Here is a 22,600-nt window from a genome sequence, read left to right as displayed (position 1 = left end):
TGCTCGGACACTCTTTCCCATGGGCCTCTGCCTGCCCCCATGGGGAAGGTCCCTAGGTGGCTGCCATTGCAAACTGGGCCTCACACGGGGCCCTGGGGTCAAGCCAGGGTTGCTGCCTCTGACTCCTGCCTGCTGCTGGGAGCAGGCCAGGTCAGGGTGAGAAATGGGGGGAGTCAGGAATGGGGCTCCTTGGGTGGGGAGGCTCCCTTCCACGGGGAGGCCTGTCCCAACAGTTTGCGTGGCCGGACAGGTCAGGCGCCAGGAGCTGCTGCTGCTGCTGCTCCAGGGCAGCTGGTAAACCAGGCTCTGATTTCACATCAGCAGATTCGTGAGGGGAGCTAGCACACGGGAGCGCGCTCAGGCACACAAACACACTCACACCCCACATGTTTCAACACCACCGCGCGGCCTTGTGTGTTAAGAAAAAAGCCATCCAGCGCCCTCCCCAGACGGGAACCGGGTGGGGGCCGTGGGGGTCCAGGGCCACGGGTCAGCCCTGCACCGGCCGGGGCTTCTGGGCGTTGCTGCTCACAAAGACAAAGTGACCGTTTGAAACGCTGGGGGGCTGCCAAGCCAGTCGCACAAGTTGGCACCGCGACAAAGTCAGCTGGGGACGTTAAAGCTGGCGGGAGAGAGAGCCGTTCGAAAGCTATTTTTTTTGCAGGGTAATGGCTCTCTGGATCCGCTCCAAATTTCACACACGCCCAGGGGGGTGCCTGGCCTCCCCTCCGATTTTTTTGCAGATTTTTTCCATCACCCCAAAGGGGTTTATTCAAGTGTAGAAAGTTGCGTAGGGGGAAAAAGGACCAGGCTTTTCTCAGATGCCCTATTTTTTTTCTTTCTCCCTTTCTCGTTGCCTTCCCAAATCGTAGCACGGAAGGGGCTGGCGGCTCTGGGGGGGGGGAAAGCGGGGGCACCCTCTGTTTTTCCTTATTTTTTTACAATTCTGGAATCCCAGGAAAACGGTGGCAAATATTTGGGGCGAACTGGAAGGAGCTTCCCAACTTCCCTAGTTGGAGCAGGAAGAGGGACAAATGCTCCCTTTTTTGGGGTGGGGGACCGGCCGCCCGTGGATTCAGAGAGAGCCGAACGCCAAGATCGGGTGGCAAAAGGGCTCAGCCCAGTCTTGGCTTGCCGTGGCTGCAAAATGCTTTTTAAAGAGCTAAACTTAAGACTTCTGGAAAACACCATCCCTGATCATCTGGAGGGGGCAAGAGTCTGCAGAGCAGGTAAGCTGGGGGGGGAGGTGTAGAGGGTTGGGGGTAGCATGGCTTCGGCTCCGAAGTGGGTGCTAGGCCAGAGGCAGGCAGGGCTCTCCGCTCGGTGCCCAAAATGGCACTCTGAATGTACAGGAAGGGCTAGCAGGCCCTAGGTAGAAAATGGGGGGCACGGCCCCTTGCAAGAGCCCCCAAATATCCATAATATTCCCCCCACGTACCAGAGGGAGTCAACCAGGGTGGAAAAGACGTGGGTGGAAGCAGCCTTACAAAAACAGCCTAATCTCACCCAGAGCGAAAAGGGGGGCCAAAAGAAAGCCAGGCTGGATTTTGGGGAGGAAAGCTGGTGCCCCCCCCCCGAGTTCCCCGTGCCACCCCACAACCCCATGGAAGGCATGTCCCCCAGCCACCTGGCCCAGCTCCAAGAAGCCCCTCCGTGCAAGAGAGGTACACATTTCCAGGGGGTGGGTGGGGCAGGGAGGCATGGGGGCTGCCGAATGAGGGGGTCGAGGGAGCTCCCACCCTGCCAAGGAGCCCCCAGGTTTGAAATGGGGGCTGCAAGAGGATCGGGGGGGGGGTCAGGCCCCAGAACAGTGGAGACTTCAGCCTTTCTCCCCCTGCTATTGAGTGCGGTGCTCAAAAATAAAAATACTGACCGTTAGGGCCCCTCCTGAGCCCACCCAGTTTGTTTATAGGGTTTGTCCCAAAGATTTGGCCTAAGTTGGTCTCCCTCCTCAGAACTAATCTCTTGATTTGGGGGTGCCCTTTGTTCTACAGCCCAGAAAATCAGTGCCCCCTCCGCCTCACCCCACCCCGTTTCCAGATCTCCCTTCTAAGCCTGTCAGCCCCTCCAAGGTCCCCCCAAACCTTGCGGCAACTGATGCGATCGCCCCCAGTTCAAGGCGGGGGGCAGCAGGGTCCTCCACCCAATGGCAGAAGTGTTCCCCTGCGTTTCCTGCACCCCCATCCAAGAAGCCAGGGACATGGGGGGGGGCTGGTGGGTGACTTTGGAGGGTAAAATGCAAGATGGCAGGAGGCCCAGATTTTGGCCATGGCCTAGAGTCCAATCGGCCCCTCCTGTTTTGGGGGCTGAATGATACCTGCCCTCATTTAACCAAAAACTCCAGGTGTGTCCAAAAGCTTCCTCCCAAATAATGGGACAGCAGATTGTGGCCTAGCTGCCCCCCAAGTGGTCCCAGACCAGAAAAGCTCCTGCTGCTCTTCCTCCCCTGGGGCAGGCCCCACAGCAGAGAACCAGCCGCTTCTGTTTACATCCAAGTGGGGCTTGCACTGGCAGAACCGAGCATGCCTCTGGCGAGTGGGGAGGGAGGGAGGGAGGGAGGCAAAGTGGTCCCCTTCAGCCACGTACGTGGCAATTGTGCAGGCAGGCGAGCCCCACCCATCAGGAGCAGCCGAGCTGTCCTCTCCTGGACCAGACATGTGATGGGTGGGGGGGGGACAGGTCTTGGGTGCTGACTCTTCTGCAAAATATGGGACGCTTCCTCACCCTCTGTGTTTGGGGGCAAAGCCCTGGGCGAGGGGGCACCAGGCCGCAGTCTGCTCCCTGGACTGCGCAACTGCAGGCTTGCCAGGGAAGGAGTACCCAATGCTGTGCTGTGCTGTGTGGGGGGGGGGAGGGTGTCAGTCCAGCCAGTTTGGGCGTTGTCACTCCTCTCCATTTTCTGTTCATCAGAAAGTGGGCTGCCTCACTCCTCTGGGGAAGGGGGGATGCTTCTGGCCCGCCTGGCCACACCCACTGTTGGAGAACCAACTGGTCCTGATGTCCACCCCCACCCCCCCTGGGGACCCCCTTCTGTCCCATATTGCTCGAGCTCAGGGCCAGTGGAAGGGAAGCAAGGGTCTCCCCACCTTGGGTGACACTCCGGGAAAAATTGCATAAGAGGCAGCCCCTCTTCTCCCTGCTGAGGACTGCTGGGAAATCTCTCCTTTGGGAAAACAAATGCAAGGAAGGGGCTCAGAAGGGCAGGTGGGAGGCTGCTTCTTGCTGCAAGGGTCAAGCTGCCCCCCCCGCCGCAAAAACCTCTCCATGCCACTGATGCTGGCGTACGCAGCAGCAGCACAACATGGTTTGTTGGGAATTAGGAATCCACAACCCATTTTGTGGTGCTAACGCGAGCGGCCAGGATGCCTTCGAGCCGCAGCCAGGCACAGGCTCCCACGCCCCTCCCAGGAACACGGCAGCGGGGGAGGACTCCCCTTGGGGCCACCCCCCCCACCTGCTCTGCCATCCCAGCTCTAGCAGCACCTCAATACTGGCATTGCTGCTACTCGCGGCCAGTGTTTCTTCTGCTGCTGCAGTGAGGGGGGCCCTGCGGCGAGGTCAGGGATGGCACCCCTACCCTCCTGGGCTGCAACAAACGCACTAAGGAGAGCCAAGCCAGAGACGCAGCAACCTTTATTGGGCTCCAGGACAAGAAGAGGCACAGGCGCCTCTGGAGACATGGGGGAGGGGTGCCACCACCCACCGGCCCCAGGCCCTGCCCGGGAAGGGGGGGGCAGAAGCCGGGGGGGGGAGCTGAAGCTGGGAGGGCTGCGGGGGGGGGGGCTCCGGAGGGCAGAGACTCAGCGGGAGAGCAGTGGCAGGTCAGCGCCACCGGGCGTCAGGAGGAATCCGGGCTCCAGGTTCAGGCTGTCTGCGAGAGAGAAAGAGAGAGAGAGAGAGAGAGAAGGGGGGAGAGCGCAGGGCCAGCGGGACCCCCACTTGCCAACACCCCCCCCCCGCCTCTCGCCCGCCCTTACCCTGGTCGAAGCTGAGCTTCTTGGCCGGCGGGGGCGCTTCGCCCACCAGCTCCCGGGGCGCCTCCGCGTCGTTCAGGGCGCTCAGGGTCACGTCCGCCTTGGGCTTCTTGGGCTCGGGCGGCGGCGGCGCGGGGCCGGCGGGCGCCGGGCCTGGGGGCAGCTTCCGGCCGGCGGGCTTCTTCGGGGAGTCGGCGGGGGGCGGCGGCGGCAGCCCGGAGTCCTCGTAGGCCTTGCGCTTGGCGGCCGCCTTGAGCTGCGCCCTGCGGGGAGAAGGCGGTCAGCGGGCGGGCGGGTGGGCGGAGGGGCGGCCGGTGCGCGCGGGGGAGGCTTACACGGTCCGGTCCTTGATGAGGGTGCTGATGCGGTGCAGGTCGTCGCCGAAGCGCTGCACGGAGGCCCGCAGGAGGGCGATCTCGGTGTCCGTCCACTTGGCCCTGCGGGACGCGGACAGTCAGCGCCCCGGCCGCCCTCTGCGCGCTCCCCGCAGCCCCCCCAGGACCCCCCCAACGCTCACCCGGCCGGGGAGGAGTCGGCCACCGGGTGCAGCTGCATCGTCAGTTCGCCCAGCTTGGTGAAGGCGGCGCCGGCCGCGGAGAAGATCTCGCCCACCTGCGGTCGGGAAAGGCGTTCAGGCGGGGGCGCGGGCACTCTGCACGCCCTCAGAGGCGCCCTCGCCCCGGTCGGCGGGTACCTTGGTGGAGGCGGAGGTCATGGCGGCGGTTCCCTCTATGGTGCGCCCGCGCGCATGCGCCCTTCCCCTGGGCCGCTCCTTCCGGAAGCTCTATGGTGCGAGGCGTCGCGCGGGGAGCCTGACGGGACAGGCGGCCGGTCGCGAGAGCGAGTGGCAACCGGGCCCACCGATCCGCTGAATTCCGCCGAGGGCGATCCCGGCCCGCGTCTCTCCCCTCCCTCCCCCCTGCAGCAGAGGACAATTCTGCTAGGGGGACCCCTCCCCAGGCCGCCCCCTCCCTCCCTGAAAATCTTGGCTCCGGCAGTCTCCCCCTCCCCCCCCTTTGGAAAGAAGAGCAGCAAAGAAGCCAGATCTAACGTTGTTTATTGCACAAACGACTCTTTCGGGCCCCGGCAGTGGGAGGGGGGATGTTACTGGGGCAGGGCCACTCTGACCCTTCCCTTCCCCCGGGCGGGAGCATGAAGTGGGGCGCCCGGGTCAGGGAAGAGGCGGCTCCTTCCAGCCCCTGGGAGGGACCTGGGTAAAGCAGCATTACGATCAAGACAAAACGCAGGAACACGGCCGACACTGGTGCGGACACTGGTGCGGGCTGGCTGTTGGCAAGCCAGGCAAATCGAGGCCCAAGCCTGGAGCCAGGAAAGTGCCAAGGGGGGGTGGTGGGTGAGGCGGGGCACACCTCTGCTATTTACACAACACGGAAGTTTTGTTTTGGTCAGCCAAGGACAAAAGAGGAAGGGTGGTGCCCACTGACCTCTTCCTCGGGTTTAAAGAAAGGGAACCAAGGGCAGAGCAGAGGGGGACAGAGGTCCCCATGCTGCTGGCCGAGTGAGAAACGGGGCTCCACACACAGTGCCAGGAACCCCCCCTTCTCTTTCCTGGTGCCAGACAGGGACACTTTCCTGCGCAAGAGGGAATCGACAGAAACGGGGGGAGGGGCTCCAGCAGAGTAGGGGGGTCATTAGCGGACCAGGTACTCCTTCCGTTTGTTGAGGCGCACTTGGCAAAAGCAGAAGCCCCCCAGGACGAAGTAGAGGCCGGCGGCAATGAAGCAGTTGTAGCTGACTTGGTCATAGAGCGCGTGGATCCTTTTTACCCCGGACCTGCGGCAAAGAGGGGGAGACGAAGGATGGCTCATTGCGGACAGCGGCTTTCTGCCCCTCTCCCCCGCACATGCACACACACAGGCCTTCCCCGGGATTCTCAGCCCCTCTCCACCGACCCCTACGCCCGACCCCCCCCCGCCCGCCGTTGACCCGGGAAAGCCCAGGTTCCCAGGGGAAGAGCGAGCCAGGACAGGGAGCTTCTCTGGAGGGGGCGGGCGGGGGCTGCCGCCTTGCTTCGCTGAGGGGGAGAAACTCACGTGAAATCTTCCTCGTTGGCTGGAATGTCTTCAATCAGGACAGCGGAGTGGACGTTGAAAAAGAGGCCCAGGAGCACCTGCAAAGGGGAGCAGGTCGGCGGGGAATGGCAGGAGCCCCTAGCAGGAGGGTGGCAAGCCCACCCGATTGTCATCCTGCCGGGCCCGCATCGCGGCAGCTGGGCCGGGCTGGAAGGGGTGCGACCCCCTCGGGCGCCTTGACGGGCCGGGAGCCGAGCTTGCGCCCCGACGGGCACCGCGGGGAGGACCAAGAGGGCGGCTTCCGGGGCAGCGGGCAGGAGCTCCGCGCTCCCGAAGGGGCCCAGCATCGGGCGGGCCGGGGCCGCTCTCCCAACCCCGTCCGGCAGTCAGGGTAGCAGGCAGGACGGCCGGCGCGCATCTTACCAGCATGATGACTCCCCAGACGCTCAGCACGATCCCGCAGGCGGCCATCTTCGGCCCGCAGCACAGCAGCGAAACCATGGCCTGGCGGAACCACGAAGCCCGCGACCGACCGACCGAGCGCCCCCCGCAGACTCCGCCGCCGCCGCCGCCCGCCCTTGGCAGGTCACCAGCGGAGCGCCACCACTCGCACGAGGGAGCGGGGGACGCCGCAGCTTCGCTGGCCTCCCCTGCGCCGGGAAGCGATGGACGAGCCCTACGGGGCGGGGCACGAGCGCAGCGGAGACGCGTATTGGCGGTTGCGCCGCGGAGCGTCCCACGGAGCGCGCGGGCCGACCAGAAGAGGGCGCCTTTCGAGCCTGCAGCTCGGGCTGGGACGAGGCAGAAGTAGATCCCCCTGCTGGTATCACATGGAACGGTCCTCTTCGCAAAAGCCGCCGGTTCGAAATAGGCGGAAAGCCCCGACGCGTCTCCGCTCCCCCTCCGCCCGAGAATGCAGCTCCCTCCCTCACCTAAATTAGGCCAGGAAACGCCGGCCCGAGGAACGGGAGCCTGCCCGGAGCTGCGGATCCCTTCCCGCCCATGCCCAGCCGGCCACAGCAACCCCGACGCGGTTCACGTGCAGCAGGGAAGACCTTTATTGAAACATGGGAGCGAACAGGAAAACCAAAAGTCTGCTCGGGGCAGCCTCTCCCCCCCCCGCCCAGTCAGGAGCAGGGCTGGCCGGGGTCTCTCTCCTCGTCCGGCGGGCAGTCCACGAAGTCCGCCAGCATGGCCTCCGTCTCGTCCAGCGCGGGTCTGCCGCCCTGAGGAGGGGGGGGAAGAACCGCCGTCAGCGGGCCCTGCTGGGTCGAAGCCTCTTCCGGGCGTGCAGCAGAAGCGGCCGGCCGGGGGGGGGGGTACAGGGAGGAGCGGTCAAGGCTGAGCAGAAACTGCCAGGACGTGGCCACGCACCCCCCCACAAGGGCCCCGGAGCAAATCCTCGCTCAGCCCAGAAGCTCCACAGAAAGAGAGGGCAGTTCACTCAGCGTTGCCAAGACGTTCACCCAGAGGTCCTCCCGGACTTACCCCAGCAGTTCCGGCCTGTGCATTCTTTGGGTCCGGAATGCAGCCCTGGCCTTTAGCACAGCCAGGCAGATCACCTAATTTGGGGGGTGTTCCGAGCAACGGGGGGGGCACCCCTCTGCGATGGAACACAACTCCAAACACACCAGCAGAGCAAGTTCCGGGCCTGGCCCTGGGGCTTCTGGGCCTGAGCCTCTGTTCCAGGAGGTCCACCTGACGGGGAGGTGCTCCCTGGCCCCCGTGCCCCCTCCTTCAGGGGCTCCCGTCCCCTCCTTGGGTCCTGCCCGGGCAGGGCTTCCGGCTCTCACCTCTTCCTCCTTCACTTCCAGCACCTCTTCGTCCGGCTGCAGCAGCTTCTCCGGCTCCCCCTGCCCAGCCCCGGAGTCTGGACCAGCCTCCACCCGGTCCCCACTGGAGCCTGCGTGGACGGCCTCCTCCGGCGGTAGAGACGCTGCCGAGGCTGCCTCCGAGGCGCCCTCCTTTGGCCCAGAGTGGCCCTCCGGGTCCGTGGGGGCCTCCAGCGAGCTGGGCCCCTCCTGCAGGGCAGGCAGGGGGAGGGGCTGGGCCCCCGGGAGCAGAGGCAAGGCCACGTTCTCCTCCTCCTCCTCCTTCAGCAGCAGCAGGGGCCCCATCCGCTCGCCCTCCTCTTCCTCCTCCTGAGGGGGCTGGAAGGCTTCCTCCTCGACCTCCATCAGCAGCCCAGCTCCCCCGTCCTCCTCTTCCTCCGCCAGCTTGAGCGGCCCGTCCTTCACAGCAGGCAGAAGCGCTGGAGGTTCCTCTTCGTTCCTTCGGGTCAGAGGAGGCAGCCCCCCGTCCTCCTCGTCCTCCTCCGTCAGGCCTTCCTCCTCCTCCTCCTCCTCTGTCAGGCCCTCCTCATCTTCATCAAAGTCGTCCTCGTCGTCCATCTCCTCCTCAAACTCCCCCTCCTCTTCGTCAAACTCTTCCTCCTGGCCAGCCGAGGGAGAGAAGCTCCTGAACTCCCCCCAGCAGCTGCTCTGGGCGGCGGCCAAGGGCCTGCCGAGGAACGGAGGCCAGCCACGCTCACTTGCTCGGGCCGGGGCCTCCCCCATCACCGCCCTTCCCCGAGGGACGCTCGAATCCCCCCCCCCACTGCAGCAGGGGCTTTGAGGCCGGGGCCACCCCTGCCACCCCTGCCCCATCCCCACCTCCTCCTCTTCCTCGTCCAGGTACTCCTCGTCCTCGGGAAAGTCCTCCTCCTCCTCCTCCTCCTCCTCCTCCTCCTCCTCCTCACTGCTGTTGATGTTGATGACCGTGGGGGGGTCCTCCTCCAGCAGAGCCGGCAGGGGGGCTTCGGCAGCTGCTGCGACCGGGGAAGACGGCAGCACTGGCGCTGCCAGGGCAGGTGGTGGGACCCCCAGGGCGAGGGGCGTTGGGCTCTCCAAGGGAGCCTCCTCGCAGGCCACCAAAGGGGACGCGGGGAGCGGAAGGGCAGCGGGGGGGGCGGGCAGGGGCGGGGGGGCTGGAGTGGCCGCAGGGACTGGGGCACAGTTAAGAGTGCCGGTCGCCTTCCCCGGCTGCCCCTTGGGCACAATGACCACGCTGTCGTCCGAATCGCTCTCCAGAGAGATCTCAACGTCCTCCTCTTCCTCCTTGTCGTAATGGATGAACACAGAGCGCCGCAACTTGGCCCCGGTGGCCAGAGCAGCCGCCTCTGCGGTGCCCGGAGAGGGAGGGGGAACGGGCTCCTCAGGGATAAGGCGAGGGGGCAGCTGAACGGCTGAGAGCCCAGGCAGGGGCAGGCCCAGCGAGTTGGCAGGGAGAGGCCCAGGGGCCGGAGGGAGGGGCCGGGGGGCCGGGAAGGGCACCGAGGCAGCCGGGCAGAAGGGAGACAGGGTGGCAGCCCCAACCGCCGCAGCAGGGGAGACCTCCGAGGAGCCGGGCAGGTGGGCGGCGGGGGCAAGCAGCGGGAGCTGCAGGGATGGCACCCGAGGGTGAAGGAGGGCGTTGCAGATGATGGCAGCCTCCATGCAGAAGGAGGAGACCTGGAGGAGGAAGATGCAGAGCGCTGGGCAGGGGGAGAATCTGGGGGGACGTTGGAACGTCCCACTCGACAGCCCCAGAAAAGAGCCACCAATTCCGGGGCTCCCCCAGGGCAAAGCAAAGGACACCTCCCCTAAACCCCCAGGGACGCAAACACGGGCTGAGCCCCCAGGCAGAGGACGTGGGGGACCCCTCGGTTTCCCCCGGGGAGAGGAAGCACCTCACCAGAAGGTTGGGATCCGTGCGCCCCTGGCTCAGCAGCCGGAGGGTGCAATGCAGGGGCGGGGGGCAGGCAGGGGCAGGAGCCAGGCTCAAGGCCAGCAGGAGCCGGTAGAGTTCAAGACGGCAGTTGGCCCTGGCGTAGGGGGATCCCGGGGGAAGCTCCGCCTGGCCCAGCCGGATCAGCAGCGGGATCACCAGTTCCTGCAACCTCTGGGGAGGAAGGAAGAGGGAGACGGTCCCTCAGCCATCCAGCCATGCTGAGCTGCTCCGTGTGCTTCAACGACCCAAGAGGGCCTCCCTAGAGCGGCAGGGGTCTCTGAGCACGTGCAGAGGGCCTCCCGCTCAATCAGAGCTCTTTCCTCCCTTGGCACAGGTCTTCCCAGGCCTGCCTTTTCCGTGCTGCCCTCCCAAACCCCCCATCTCGGCACGGCTGAGGCTGTGACCCCCGCAGCCACGGGAATCGGCTGGCTCACCGTGTGGAGCTGCTCCTTCATGAGGCTGCCGGAGAGGAGGACGGCCCTGCTCAGGCCTGGAAAAGAGAGAGGTTTTGCTTGGGCTGCCCTAGCCCAGAGGGGGGGTAACCGCCAGGAAGGTTTCAGGTAGGTAACAATTTCAGGAAGGCAAAGAAATGACTGGGAAGAGGGGGGAGCCCTGCCTGCCCCCCCCCACTGTCAACCTCCTGGCTCAGCCTATTAGGGACTCTGCATTTCCAGCCCCCAAAGTGGCCCAGCCCCACCAAGAACCGCCTGATGGAAAAGTCACCTTGCAAGGCTGCCAGGCACACATCGCTGTTGGCCTGAGGGTCGTGCTTACGGAACGGGCACCCGAGGCCGCCCACCGTGGACAGCCTGGGCTTCTTCGCAGCGCTGGGCTTCCCCTCCAAGTCAGCGCTCGGCTGGATCTGGGGGGGCAAAGCGGGTGAAGGAGCGCAGCCCTCGCCTCCCAGGTCACCCCCAGTGGAGAAGGCGGGGGGGGTCTCACCTTCAGGGTGTCGCTTGGGGGGCTGATGTCATTGATCAAGTGTCCCAGCAGGGCCTCACTTTGGCTGCTGTGCCCCAGCAGGACCCCGGAGGCTGCTCCGGCCACTTGCACCCACAGATCCAGGACTTGGTACAGCCGAGCCCGAACTGCACTGGGGAGACACGGGGGGCGGGGGAGTTCCTCATCGTGCTCCCTCCCCAGGGTGGACATGTCCCTGGCAGCAGTCGCAGTGGAAGGATCAGGCCCGGGGGGGGGGGGGACGGGACAGATTCCCTGCTGCCCTACCCAGGGACAGAACAAAAGGTCAAGCAAGGGTGCCTTCTCCAGCCATGCCCTGTGGCCAGAGCAGACCAGCTGGGACCGTGGGAGCTCAGGGCCCAAGGCTCTCACAGAGGTCGCTGCCATAAAAGGGCCACGGGTAATAACCCGTGAGGTGGGCCATGGGGGGGAGGGATGTATCCACAGCCAGTCCCAGAGGACCTCCATCACCAACCTGTAAGGCCGCTGCAGCCCTGGGGAGGGTAGATCCTGGCCAGCCTGCCACATGTTCAGCACCTGGGGGAAGAGGCGGCAGAGGGCTCCCCCAAACCGCACCAAGCGAGGACCGCAACTGCAGAGGGGAGAGACCACCTGCTTTGGGGATCTGGCACAAGCCTACAGGCCCCTGACCCCCTTCTACCCCCCCTTCCTTACGCCAAGATGAGGGCAGCCAAGAGGTCCAGGGCCTCCAAGTGGATCGAGGGGAGCAGCAGCATCCGGAGGGGCCCATCTCCAAACCAGCTCTGAAAGCAGGGGGAGGGTCAGCCAACACCTGGGGGGAGCTGCCCCTCCCTCAGGGCTTCCAGGGGGTCTGATTTGCACAGAACAGGCGCACCTAGCTCTAACGGCCAGGCCGTACAAAAGCTGTTTAAATCCCCCTCTCCAAAATGTGAAGGAATCCCTCTCCGGGTAACCCCAGCGCTGCCCACTCCCCCCTAAGACCACCCAGCAGCCCTCGCAAGAGGGTGGGTCCTACCTGCCTGCATTAAGGCCCGCACCTACGATGCAGACTTTTCTTCACCCACTCTTCCTTTCCCCAGCTGCTCCTTGTTCTGAAAGCCAGTGAAGCTACGGCACGAGCAAGCGGCACCCGGGCGCACTCACCATGTTCTTCACAGAGACGTCGAGGGCTCGGCAAACAAGGTCGAGGATAGCCTGGCCGGGAACTGCGACGGGAGCCCCAAAATCGTTCCTGAAAGAGCCAGGGAGGCAGATGGGTTGAGACGGGGCCCGCAGCGTGGCAGGGGCAACCAGAGAGAAAGGGGTGCCGAGTCAAGGCCGGACCTTAACATCCGGCAGAGGCATTTGGCCAAACCCGCAAACCGGCGTTTTGCCAGGAGGAGGAGGGAGGTGGCTTCTTCCTCCCGCGGCAGCAGCAGCAGCAGCTCCTCTCCGGGGCCGTCATAGTGCAGCGGTTCTGAAGAGAAGAGCAGGGCATAAAGCTTCAGCGCTTTATCCTCCTTTTTTCGACTTTGGGCCATCAGCTGCCCTGGCTGGCCCCAGATGGGAACGCACCTGGGCTCAAAGGAAGCACCTTGGCCTCCATCGGGCGCCCGGAGATACAGGGGCTCCCCTCCGGCGCACCTCTTGCTCAAGTGGAGGCTGACCAGCTACTGCTGGGGAGGAAATGGCCGGAGGGCCGTCTCTGCCTCAGAAGGCAGAGGTCACTGGCACCCACTCACCTGCCTCGGCTCCCTCGTACAGCATGCCCAGGAGGCGGTGTAGCGTGGCCACCAGACAATGCGCTTGCTGCTCCCAGGACTCGCGGTACTTGAGCCCCTGTGCGAAACCTGCGCCCAGAGAAGGCAGGAGCGCGTAACACTCGCAGGCCAGCTGGTGGAAAGGAAGGCAGCAGGGGGTGATGTGAGCAGCTGAGGGGAAGCATCACCCCAACTTTTCAAAACGAGGACAGCTGGACAAGGAATGGAGAAGCCGGAGAGACACCGGGCCACTCCCCTTCACTGGAGGAGAGGCCGGACAGGAGGGCGCCAGGGCCTCCTCCCAGGGCATCCCACAATCAGGTGAGAACATCAGCACATGCCCCCTACTGAGCAACAGTGCAGCTGGCCAGCAACTGAATACAAATGCAAAAAAAAAAAAACCCAAAAGCAAGCACAATTCCAGAAAATTACACTAGGTTCAAAGGAAACCATCATTTTCTGGTACTTTGTACTGATCGCACAAGAAACAAGAAACAGAGAGAAGACTGAGCATGCTCAGGTGAAGAGAGGACCCTACAAGCCCCCACGATGGGCTTGACACTATTGCGCAGCAGGTTTTGGCAGCAAGCATTTTTGGCAAAGTGACTCTTGCTGGCTTGGGTCCTCCCCTCAACGCCCATGCCAGCCATACTGCTCGCCCCACACGCCAGTCACACGACTGGGAGGATGCAGGAATGGGAATTTGAGCAAACAGAAATGCTTTATTTTCACTCCTGACACAAGCAGCAGCACAAATATAGCGGCCGCATCTGCCACAAAGAACCCGCAGTAAATACCGAACAGGCCCCACGGACACAGAGAGTTTTACCTGCTGCAGGTGAGGCGTTTCTGCATCCATGCAAGACAGGAAATAGGTGGCCAATTTGCCCTGGGGTGAAAAAGGTGGCAGGCAGGCAGTCAGCAGGGAGGTCGGAATAGCAGCTACCCACGTTCTACTAGCATCTACTATGCCTCAGGTACTTACTCGCAAGGAGCCACAGGCTCGGGGGTAAAATGTCATGCACGCCTGGCATCCTTCCAGGATGGGGAGCTGGCACTGAGCAAAGGGGAGGAAAGGAAGGAGTCAGCCGAGATGGGCCTTCTAGGAGGTGCGCCCGGTTGGGGGAGGGGGGTCTCACCTCCGGTTTGAGGGCCAGCAAAGAGGTGAGGAGTCCAGGAATGTGGTTGGTGCCGATGTCTCGGGCCAGTTCGGGCAGCTGGGCAGAGTACTGCAAGAGGTCACGGAGAACCAGGACGGCCAGCTCCATGGTGGCAGGGGGGTCCTGGGACTGGGTGGGGAGAAAGGCAGCGGGTGGGGCAGGGCTGAAACACGAGGGGGAGGAAAGGGCTAGCCAGACAACCCCCACCCCGCTTCCCCCACCCCCACCCCGGGACTCACCTGGAGCAAGTGCTGGAGGCTCCGCAGCCAGGCCAGGCAGTTCTGCGCGAAGGTCTCCGAGCCGCTCTCCGTCACCAGCAGCGACAGCAGGCAGAGGCCCTCGAACCTGCCCAGAGAGCAGCGTCAGCCGCCCGCCCGTCCTCGGGAGGACCGGCAGCCCCGCCGCCTCCTGGGGCAGCCGGCCCGGCCGAGGGGGGGAGGGAGCGGGGAAAGGGGTGGGGGAGACTCACCGCGTCTTCACGGAGCCCATCCGGGCGCTGCTGAGGACGAGCAGGCTGCTCAGCGACGGCGACGCCTGGGGCGGGAGAGAGTTCAGGCCGCGTCCCCAGGGAAGGGAAGGGGGCGCTCTACAGCGCGCAGGGGCTGCCCGCCCGTCCCGCCGCTCACCTGCGCCTGGCCCCCGCAGTCCCGCGCGCAGCGCACCAGCCCGGCAAGCCCCGGCGGAGGCGGCGGCGAGAGGCCATCGGTGCCCCCGGAGGGTCCCCGGCGAGGCATCAGCAGCCCCGCCAGCGCCGCCAGCGCCAGCCCCGAGGACGGCGCGAAAGGCGGCGAGGGAGAGGCGGCGCCGGGGGACGAGGAAGAGCCGCCGTCGCCGGGAGACGAGGACGACGAGGAGCCGCGCCGCCCCGCCGCCGCCGCCGCCGCCGCCGCCATCGCGTGCTCCGCGAGCCTCCAGGGCCGACTGCGCCTGCGCACGGTCTGGGGGCGGGGCCGCCCTCTCCAGCGCGGGGCATGCCGGGAAGAAGGGCCCGAACGCCGCCCGGCCCGGAACGAGGGAACGCCGCGCCGCTCCACGCCACGCCCGGAGCCCCCCCCGCGGGGACGCCCCCCGCCCCAGGCCGAGCCCCGCCGAGCCCCGGGCGGCCTGGGTGGCGGCAGGTTGAGTGGCCGGGGGGGCCGGGGGAAAGACGAGGGCGGCGCTGAGGCCGCGATTGGCCGCCTCGGCGGCCACGTGACGGTGCCCGGACCGGGCATGGCTTCCCTGCGGTCCGCGCCGCCCTCCCGCCGCGCCGCGCCTTCAGAGCCGCCCCGACAGTAGCAGCCGCGGCAGCGCAGCCGAGCCCCGCCGGCATGGGGGAGAAAGCGGGCACCAGGTGGGCCTCGGGGGGGGAGCCGCGGTGGTCTGCGAGGCGGGGGCGGCCCTTCTACCCGCGCGCACCCGGGAACGGCGCCGGCCCGGGGACGGGCGGCTCGGGACGGGGGGGCGGCCGCGGGTGGTAAACGGGGAGGGGGCGCGTGTCTGGGGGTTCCGAGGAGCATCGCCCTCTCCTCTCGCGGCCCCCCGGCAGCCGGGCGGCGCCCTCCCGTGTCTCCCCCCCCGCCCCGTTGCCCTCGACGGCCCAGCGGCTCTCCTCGGCGGCGGGCGTCGCACCTGCTGCCGGCCGTTCCCGGCAACGCACCTGGCCCCTTCCCCGAGGGCCTCCCGGTCCCCGAAGCGACGGGGGCTCTGGCTGTTGGGGCGGGTGGGGGGCTGAGGGACGGGAGTTCCGCCCGGCTACATCCTCTTTTTCCTTCCTTTTTCTGCCGCAGAGTTTTCAAAAAGTCCAGCCCCAACTGCAAAGTAAGTCTTTGGCTGCGGTTCTTGTTTTCCCTTCCTGCGCTACGGAGGAAGAAGGGGACAGAAGGGCAAACTTCTTTCCGACGCCCTCCCCTTGGGGCGCAGGCAGAGGGAGGGGGCAGGGGGCTTTGGCAGTCCCCACGTCCTTGGCCCCCCTGACTCCTCCACTGGTCCCTGAGCCGGAGCTGCCTGTCAGAGGGCCACAAGCGAGGCTCCCCCACCGGGGCTTCCTGCCCTCCTTCCTCCCCCCGCCTGGGCAGCTTCCTGCCTGAGAGCTGCCTGCTGCCGGGGCCTCCCCCCCCCTGCCTGGGACTTACACGGGACAGGAAGAAAGCTGTGCAAGCAGCTTCAGCCCCATCTTCAGGGCGGTGGCCCATCTCTGCCAGGGGAGCAGGCAGTGGCAGGACGGAGCGGTGGGGGAGGGCCGGGACTGGTGCCTTTAGCCACAGGGCTGTGCTGCTAGGTGACAGCCCGGTCCACCTGAGGAGGGGCAGCCCTCTTATCCACCGAGGTTGGCCATGACGGCAGGGTAGGGATGGGAGGCAGGTGGGGTGTCCTCCGCAGGGAGCAGGTCGGTTACTGGAAAACTGAGGCTGCCTGGCGGGGGGGAGGGGGTGGCAGCTGCGGTGCTGGAGGCTTGTTGATGCCCAGCATCTCCCTGGCGATGCTCTGGGCCAGGCTGGTGGCTGCTGCCCCCAGGGAGGCGAGGAACGAGGCTGCGGGGAGGAGGGAGGCGCTGCCGAGCAACAGGTGCAGGCAAGCCTCAGCCTGACGGGGAGGGGGCTGCCCTGGCAGCTAGAGGGAGGAACAGGATGGAGCCTCTGGAGCTGGACCAGATCCGATGCCAGTTGTCAGCCAGCTGCAAGCTGTACCAGAAGCAACCAGGCAGCTGGATGTGTGGGAGGCTGTTGTGGGGTGGATGCTGCAAAGGGCTTCAGGCCCGGGTGCTGAGGCTTACGAGCCAGAGGAAAGGTAGTCCCAAATCAAGGGGAGGGGAAGGGTCTGCCTTTCAAGGTCGTCAGGAGAGGTTCACCATTCCCTCCCCTTTGTCTTCAGCTCACTGTTTACCTGGGAAAGCGTGACTTTGTGGATCACCTGGACAGGGTTGACCCCGTTGGTAAGCAAGCGAGCCACGTAAGAACGGCCTGTCCCCCAGGGGGTTTCCTTTGCAAAAACAGGAGGGCAGCTGGGGACAGAGGGGGCTCCAGCTGTGTTTTGTTCGCCTGAGGAAGGGTGCCACATCCAGGTGTTGTTGTTAGTGCATCAGCCAAGTTGCCTGCAAGGTCCCAGAAGGAGACAGATGCAGAACGTTTTCTAAGGGTGCAGCCCAGAAGTCTTTATGCTGAAACTGTCAGGTGGGGGGGCTGCTGTTTCTGGCTGGCTCAATGAATTGCCATGGGATTCTGTGGCTGCCAAAGGCCAGGTTGGCTGCTGCCATCGGGCAGGGCACAGTGGGTCACCTGGGTGGGGGGCTCTGCCCCACAATCGGAGCCAGTGGCGAGAGACATTGGAGCTGGGAGTTTGCTCTGGGTCGGGGCTCCTTCTCTCTTGACACCCCCTCCCGTTTCCTCCATGTCAGACGGCGTGGTTCTTGTTGACCCGGAATATCTCAAGGATCGGAAAGGTGAGCCCGGCGTCCAATCGGAAGAGGGGATCTTGGCAGAATCTTCCTTGGGGAGAAGGGAGAGCTGCGCTTGGCACGGAAGAGGCGAGGAAAGCGAGATTTGGGGAGTCTGCCAGAGAAATTGATTGGTTGATTTCCACCGATCTCTGCTGCTTTCCTTCCATCTGAGACGGAGCCCCAAAAGGCCTCAATGCAGATTCAGCCGTGGCAGCTGGCTTTGGCCTTTGTGGGAAGCAGCCGGCCGGTCTTAGGAGACTGACGCTGCCTCGTCTGGGATGGCAACAGAGCAGAATTAAATTGGAAAAAAACGGGGGGGGGGGCGAGGGGACTTTGAGCCAGAAGTGATGTTGATTACAAACCAGGAACGGCCACACGCTCTGTGCTTCAGGCTGGCTTTTGGGGGGTGGGGATACCGGGGAAACGGCTCTCAACCGTCCTGGCCTACGGGAAGCAGGACTGGCCCTCCCTTGCCTTCCCCCCCCCCCCCCCAGTCTCTGGGGCTGGAAGGAGGTGCCTCTGACGCAGCCTCCCTCCTGCCCAGTTTTTGTGACGCTGACGTGTGCCTTCCGCTATGGCCGTGAGGACCTGGATGTCCTGGGCCTCTCCTTCCGCAAGGATCTCTTCTTGGCCTCCTGGCAGGCCTTCCCCCCCGCCGAGGGCAGCCCTGAGCAGCTCACCCGCCTGCAGGAGCGGCTGCTGCGCAAACTGGGGGCCAACGCCCACCCCTTCAGCTTCATGGTAAGCCGGCCGGTCCCCACAGCCCCTTCTGCCCCCAGAGTGGGCCTGCTCTTTGTCCCAGGGGGAGCAGGAGCTCCTCCCTGTGAAGACCCCCCCCAACACCCCTTTCTGTCTCTTCTGCAGATCCCCCAGAACCTGCCCTGCTCGGTGACATTGCAGCCGGGCCCGGAGGACACGGGGAAGGTGGGTCTGGAGGAGGGGGAGGGGCAATTCTGGCGGGAGGAAGGGGGTGTGTGAAGTGATAGGCCCTGAGAACGGCCCTTTCTCTCGCAGGCTTGTGGCGTGGACTTCGAGATTCGGGCATTTTGTGCCAAAAACCTGGAGGAGAAGATTCACAAAAGGTGGGCGAGCAGCCGGCCCACCAGACCCAGCAGTGGGCACCCCCTCCCTGAAGCCCTGCCCGGCAGAGGCCTCTCAGCTGCGCGTCTCCTGGCCTCTCCCTGCCCACCCCCACCTGGAACGCCGCCCCCAGCACCGCTGCCTTCAGAAACCCCCCCCCTTGCCCCTGCTGATTGTCTCCTGCGCCCTCCCCCCCAGGAACTCCGTCCGCCTGGTTATCCGGAAAGTCCAGTATGCCCCCGAGAAGTCTGGCCCGCAGCCCATGGCCGAGACCACCCGCCATTTCCTGATGTCCGACCGCTCCTTACACCTGGAAGCTTCCCTCGACAAGGAGGTAAGAGGGGTGCTGAGCTGTGCTCGGCCTGCTGCGCGGGAGACCCTTGCCAAAGCGGGGGGGGGGGGGAGACCACCCTGCCCAGCGGGAAAAGTGCTTCGCGCCTGGCTGGAAAGTTAATTTACCCTTCAGAGAACTCAAGAGGAAGCGACGTGGCTTCGGCCAGCTTCTGCAACTTCTCAGGTTTGGGAACCGCGAAGAAGGACGTCTCTGCTTCTAGAAATGAACGTGCTGGAAAACACCATTTTTAAAAAAAAACTACGAGTTGAGGTAGAAGGCAAGAAGAGTTTGGACAGGAAACTGGAAAACCACGCTTGGTGGATTAGTCAGCCATGAGCTGTCATAGTCTACAAGATTATTTTGTTAAAAAAATCTTTGCCTGTTTGGCTAGTCTGGTGAAAAGACTAGGGGGGACATGACAGCGGTACCCCAGCATTTGAGGGGTGCTGCAAAGAGAAGGGGGGGTCAAATTATTTTCCAAAGCACCAGAAGGCAGGACAAGACACAACGGGTGGAAACTAATCAAGGAGAGAAGCAACCTAGAACTAAGGAGAAACTCCCTGACAGTGAGGGCGATGAACCAGTGGGACGGCTTCTCTCCGGAAATGGTGGGCGCTCCATCCCTGGAGGTTTTTAAGAAGAGACTGGACAGTCACTTGTCTGAGATGGCATAGGGTCTCCTGAAGATGGTAGAGGACAGGAAGACCTGGAAGAACATTGTCCATGGGGTCGCAATGGGTCGGACACGACTTCGCAATTAACAACAACAACAACAGGGTCTCCTGCTTGAGCGGAGGGCTGGACTAGAAGACCTCCAAGGTCCCTTCCACTCTATTTTGATTCTGATTCTGTTTTCAGGAACCATAAACCCTGTGGGGGCTGGATTTATTTTGTTGGCTTGCTCCCATTTGTCCAGGAGCATTTCCGCAGGGGTTTGTACTTCTCCAGGCCTGGCCAGAAATGGGGCTGTGAGCTTTTCCTCATTTGCGCCCAAGCAGCCCTTCCCGCCTGAGAGCTGGTTGTCCGGACCAGGGAGGGGCTGGGGGCGCCTGGCGTGCAGAAATGGGGGGCTCACGCGTCTGCCTGTTTCCCTTCCCAGCTTTATTATCACGGTGAGCCAATCAGCGTCAACGTTCACGTGACCAACAACTCCAGCAAAAGCGTCAAGAAAGTGAAAGTGGCCGGTAAGGAGGGGCCCCGCTGTCTGGAAGCCTGAGTTTGGGCGGGGGGGGCTACAGTGCTGGCGGTTCTCTTCCTTCTCGGGCCCCCGGGCCCCCATCCCGAGCACCTGATGGGCGGGGTGGGGGAGAGGCATTCCTCAGCCCCTCCCTGTGCGAAGAAGGGGAGGGGCTCCCCAACTGACCTGCCTTCCCTTCTGGCAGTGCGGCAGTACGCAGACATCTGCCTCTTCAGCACCGCCCAGTACAAGTGTCCCGTGGCCCAGATTGAGCAGGAGTGAGTATCCCCCCTCCCCCGCAGTAACAGAGGTTCCCTTTGTGGGGCTGTCTTGTCCTTAAAAGCATCTCTTGGAAGCCTCGGGGTGAGCTCTACTCAGAAAATGGAGGGGGTGTTGGGGAGCAGCATGTCTGACCAGTCTTGCTTGTCCCCCTGCCAGAGACCAGGTGGCCCCCAGCTCCACTTTCTGCAAGGTTTACACGCTCACCCCGCAGCTGAGCAACAACCGGGAAAAGCGAGGCCTGGCCCTGGATGGGAAGCTGAAGCACGAGGACACCAACCTGGCCTCCTCCACCATGTGAGCCAGCCTGCCCCACCGCTCTGGGAGGGGGGGTGTTTTGCCGTGCAGAGTGGCTCCAGGCAGGCCGGGCCCTGCAGGCTCTGGGCTTGTGGGGACGCTGCTCAAGAGCCGGGGGAGCTGTCCTTCCATGTGGGGGATGGTTTGTGTCCCGCCCCCTCCAGCTCTCCTCTCTCTTGCTCTGCAGCGTGACGGAGGGCATCAACAAGGAAGTCCTGGGCATCCTGGTCTCCTACAGGGTCAAAGTGAAGCTGGTGGTCTCCCGGGGAGGGTAAGTCCTAGGCGGGAGCCCTCCAATCTTGCCCCCCTGCCTTGTGCCGCGTGACCAAGGCTGCTTCTCTCCCTGCTAGGGACGTGGCGGTGGAGCTGCCCTTTGTCCTGATGCACCCGAAGCCGCCCGAGCAGCTCTCCCCGATGCAGCCCCCAGCAGGTGAGGCTCTACCCCCTTCCCCCCTTTCCTCCCCGGTTCCAGTTCCCCCAACTGCTTCACACTCCCCTCTCGTTCCTCCCTCCCCAGATGTGCCAGAATCGGACCTGCCGATCGATGCCAACCTGATTGAGTTTGAGCCCAAGTAAGAGGCATGGGGGGGGCTCTCATGGTAGATGGGGGGCAGAGAAAAAGGGGCAGCTGCAGATCTCTGGATCAGAGCCTTGTTTTGGCCTCTCCCTGCGTGTGCAGAGGCGGCCTTCGTTTGCGTCTTCCAGAGACCGGAAGGCAGCCACACCACAACTTTGATCGGGGCCGATGCTGGTCCTCCCCAATTCCCTCACCACGTTCTCTCTGATGGGCCCTTCGGCAGAGCACGCCCCCTACCCGGCCAGGAGCTGGCCTGTTCCTGCTTCAGCCCTTTCCCCCCCCCTTCTGCAAAAAAACATTTCCAGACCGGGAAAAGTTACCCTCTGCCTCCTCGTGCAGGGCGCCTGTGGCACGCTTCCGGTCTTCCCACAGACAGGAAATACCAGAGCAGCTTCCTCAACCCCCAGGCTCCGGGAGGCTAAACCTGCAGGGGGGCTTTGGACAGGGGCACCCCAACCAAAGGAAGTCCTGAAAGGGATCTGTGGTTTTGCCCCTCCCCGAGTTACCCTGAATCCGGAAGCTGCTGCGTATAAACAGCCCTGCAGCAGACGCCCCAATGCAGACCGATAATGTATTTCACTTGGTTCTGCTTGCAGGATGTGGGGGGCTCTGAAGCTTCCCATGGGGGGGGCTAAACCCCCTCGCAGAAGTACATCTCTTCTGCCCCACCTCCCGAGGGCCTGGTGCTCGGATGCTGGGCGGAAGATACCCCAGCACCAATTGGCAGCTGGGCCTCTGCACAAGCATGTGCTGGGGGGGGGGGGAAACAGTGCCTGCCCTCACCACTGAATCTGCCCCCCTTTCTCCCCCCCTCAGTTACGGGCAGGATGATGACATCGTGTTTGAGGACTTTGCCCGGCTGCGCCTGAAGGGCACGAAAGACGACGAGGAGGCCGATTACTTCTGCTAGGAGGCCCTTGGCCCCCCCTGCAAGCATCCTGTCCGAGGACCACCTTCCCCACCTTGTCCTGTGGCTGTAGTGGGGGGGTGGGGTTTTCATGTGACTAAAATTGGGGAGGGGTCCTCCCGGCTTTTCTCCCGTCCCCCTGCTTCTACTTTCCGAGAGGATTTTGATGTATATAACGAGCTCCCCGCACCTGCCACCCCCTCCGTCTCGCGCACTGGAGTCATTCATTGGGCATTAATGTCAGGTGGTCCCGTCCTCAAGTACCACTTTGCTGTTGTCTCCCCCTCCCCCACTTCTCTCTTTTGTATCTACTATTTTAAATGCTTCAGAAGATACCAATAGTAGAATTGGGCCCACTTGGAAAGGGACAGAGGCTTTGGATGCGTTCTGCTCTGGGGCTCAGGACGGGCTCAGTTTTTTGGGGGGGCAACCCTTGGCCAAGCCCCCTGCCCCAGACGTGATCCTGCCCCCAAAGAGGCGCACGGACCTGCCGCTCGCAAAGAGCAAGTGAATAAAACAGTGAACTGAAACAGCTTTTTATTCATTTCTCAGGGCATAAAAGGGGGGGGAGACAGAGGGGAAACACCATGTGGGAGGGGGAGGGTGGTTCTGCTTGGCAACCCCCCAGTTGGCTCCACTGCCCGTTTCTGCAGAGGAGACGGGCATTCGGTCAGCAGCCTCCAAAGGGCAAGTCACGAAAAAAAACCATCTTGGCTATAGCGGCTGCACAAAATCCCCTGGGGGGGGCTCACCAGGCCAGGTCTTCAGGGCCCCCCCCCCAGCGCTTGGATCCCAAACCAGCAGGAGCAGCTCTTGGGATCTTTCTGGGGGCCTCTTCAGTCACTCAGGCAGCTCCCAACAGCTACCCTTCTTCAAGGTGAGCCCTTCAGCAAAGGGCAGAAAAGTGGCGTGTGGGTCCCTGAGACACCCAACACA

The 22,600-nt window shown here is 63.9% G+C and overlaps 4 protein-coding genes across 8 annotated transcripts; 1 reads left to right on the top strand and 3 right to left on the bottom strand.

The window, feature by feature from the left end:
• Positions 1-3,615: 3,615 nt before the first annotated feature.
• On the bottom strand, positions 3,616-4,884 carry CUNH17orf49 (chromosome unknown C17orf49 homolog). 3 transcript variants are annotated; one of them, XM_039324803.1, is made up of 5 exons: positions 4,669-4,873; positions 4,492-4,586; positions 4,310-4,411; positions 3,978-4,237; positions 3,616-3,867 (listed from the first exon to the last, which is right to left on the bottom strand). In XM_039324803.1, the coding sequence occupies exons 1-5, from the start codon at positions 4,687-4,689 to the stop codon at positions 3,863-3,865; spliced, it is 483 nt and encodes a 160-aa protein (XP_039180737.1). In that variant the 5' UTR covers positions 4,690-4,873; the 3' UTR covers positions 3,616-3,862. The 3 variants fall into 3 exon arrangements, with proteins under 3 accessions (XP_039180737.1, XP_039180736.1, XP_039180739.1); XM_039324802.1 differs by having other exon boundaries at positions 3,616-3,871; positions 4,669-4,871; XM_039324805.1 differs by lacking the exon at positions 4,310-4,411 and having other exon boundaries at positions 3,616-3,871; positions 4,669-4,884.
• A 130-nt stretch (positions 4,885-5,014) lies between these two features.
• RNASEK (ribonuclease K) lies at positions 5,015-6,698 on the bottom strand. The gene is made up of 3 exons (XM_039324900.1): positions 6,431-6,698; positions 6,029-6,105; positions 5,015-5,768 (listed from the first exon to the last, which is right to left on the bottom strand). Exons 1-3 carry the CDS (start codon positions 6,506-6,508, stop codon positions 5,627-5,629), a joined length of 297 nt encoding a protein of 98 aa, XP_039180834.1. The 5' UTR covers positions 6,509-6,698; the 3' UTR covers positions 5,015-5,626.
• Positions 6,699-7,041: 343 nt separating this feature from the next.
• PELP1 (proline, glutamate and leucine rich protein 1) lies at positions 7,042-14,845 on the bottom strand. Of its 2 annotated transcripts, XM_039324887.1 has the most exons (18): positions 14,222-14,845; positions 14,065-14,129; positions 13,835-13,940; positions 13,575-13,724; positions 13,421-13,492; positions 13,265-13,324; positions 12,418-12,568; positions 12,020-12,152; positions 11,840-11,927; positions 11,390-11,478; positions 11,190-11,306; positions 10,697-10,847; positions 10,478-10,616; positions 10,189-10,244; positions 9,719-9,925; positions 8,659-9,495; positions 7,801-8,439; positions 7,042-7,233 (listed from the first exon to the last, which is right to left on the bottom strand). In XM_039324887.1, the coding sequence occupies exons 1-18, from the start codon at positions 14,807-14,809 to the stop codon at positions 7,135-7,137; spliced, it is 3,747 nt and encodes a 1,248-aa protein (XP_039180821.1). In that variant the 5' UTR covers positions 14,810-14,845; the 3' UTR covers positions 7,042-7,134. The 2 variants fall into 2 exon arrangements, with proteins under 2 accessions (XP_039180821.1, XP_039180822.1); XM_039324888.1 differs by lacking the exon at positions 8,659-9,495.
• On the top strand, positions 14,795-22,194 carry ARRB2 (arrestin beta 2). 2 transcript variants are annotated; one of them, XM_039324892.1, is made up of 15 exons: positions 14,795-14,928; positions 15,365-15,395; positions 16,449-16,509; positions 16,972-17,016; positions 17,558-17,754; positions 17,878-17,937; positions 18,028-18,095; positions 18,292-18,427; positions 19,527-19,611; positions 19,810-19,882; positions 20,043-20,180; positions 20,368-20,451; positions 20,531-20,610; positions 20,698-20,752; positions 21,574-22,194. In XM_039324892.1, exons 1-15 carry the CDS (start codon positions 14,906-14,908, stop codon positions 21,665-21,667), a joined length of 1,230 nt encoding a protein of 409 aa, XP_039180826.1. In that variant the 5' UTR covers positions 14,795-14,905; the 3' UTR covers positions 21,668-22,194. The 2 variants fall into 2 exon arrangements, with proteins under 2 accessions (XP_039180826.1, XP_039180825.1); XM_039324891.1 differs by having other exon boundaries at positions 20,531-20,752.
• The last annotated feature ends 406 nt before the right edge of the window (positions 22,195-22,600 follow it).

Source organism: Crotalus tigris, unplaced genomic scaffold (assembly GCF_016545835.1).
Source record: "Crotalus tigris isolate CLP2741 ecotype Arizona unplaced genomic scaffold, ASM1654583v1 scf7180000024309.744930, whole genome shotgun sequence".
Taxonomy (NCBI): Eukaryota; Metazoa; Chordata; class Lepidosauria; order Squamata; family Viperidae; genus Crotalus; species Crotalus tigris.
The sequence above is the reverse complement of the archived record's forward strand: the minus strand, read 5'-3'. Positions and strand labels throughout refer to the sequence as shown.

Coding starts and splice junctions, on each gene's coding strand:
- PELP1 (XM_039324887.1), bottom strand. CDS start 14,809: ATGCCCGGTCCGGGCACCGTCACGTGGCCGCCGAGGCGGCCAATCGCG. Junction 14,130..14,221: donor ACTGCGGGGGCCAGGCGCAG/GTGAGCGGCGGG, acceptor CTCCCGCCCCAG/GCGTCGCCGTCGCTGAGCAG. Junction 10,245..10,477: donor GTGCCTGGCAGCCTTGCAAG/GTGACTTTTCCA, acceptor TCTCTTTTCCAG/GCCTGAGCAGGGCCGTCCTC.
- ARRB2 (XM_039324891.1), top strand. CDS start 14,906: ATGGGGGAGAAAGCGGGCACCAG. Junction 17,938..18,027: donor GCCCGGAGGACACGGGGAAG/GTGGGTCTGGAG, acceptor TTTCTCTCGCAG/GCTTGTGGCGTGGACTTCGA. Junction 20,181..20,367: donor AACCTGGCCTCCTCCACCAT/GTGAGCCAGCCT, acceptor CTTGCTCTGCAG/CGTGACGGAGGGCATCAACA.
- RNASEK (XM_039324900.1), bottom strand. CDS start 6,508: ATGGTTTCGCTGCTGTGCTGCGGGCCGAAGATGGCCGCCTGCGGGATC. Junction 6,106..6,430: donor TCTGGGGAGTCATCATGCTG/GTAAGATGCGCG, acceptor TCCCCTTTGCAG/GTGCTCCTGGGCCTCTTTTT. Junction 5,769..6,028: donor GCCAACGAGGAAGATTTCAC/GTGAGTTTCTCC, acceptor TCTTTGCCGCAG/GTCCGGGGTAAAAAGGATCC.
- CUNH17orf49 (XM_039324802.1), bottom strand. CDS start 4,689: ATGACCTCCGCCTCCACCAAG. Junction 4,587..4,668: donor TGACCTCCGCCTCCACCAAG/GTACCCGCCGAC, acceptor TCCCGACCGCAG/GTGGGCGAGATCTTCTCCGC. Junction 3,872..3,977: donor GAAGCTCAGCTTCGACCAGG/GTAAGGGCGGGC, acceptor TCTCTCTCGCAG/ACAGCCTGAACCTGGAGCCC.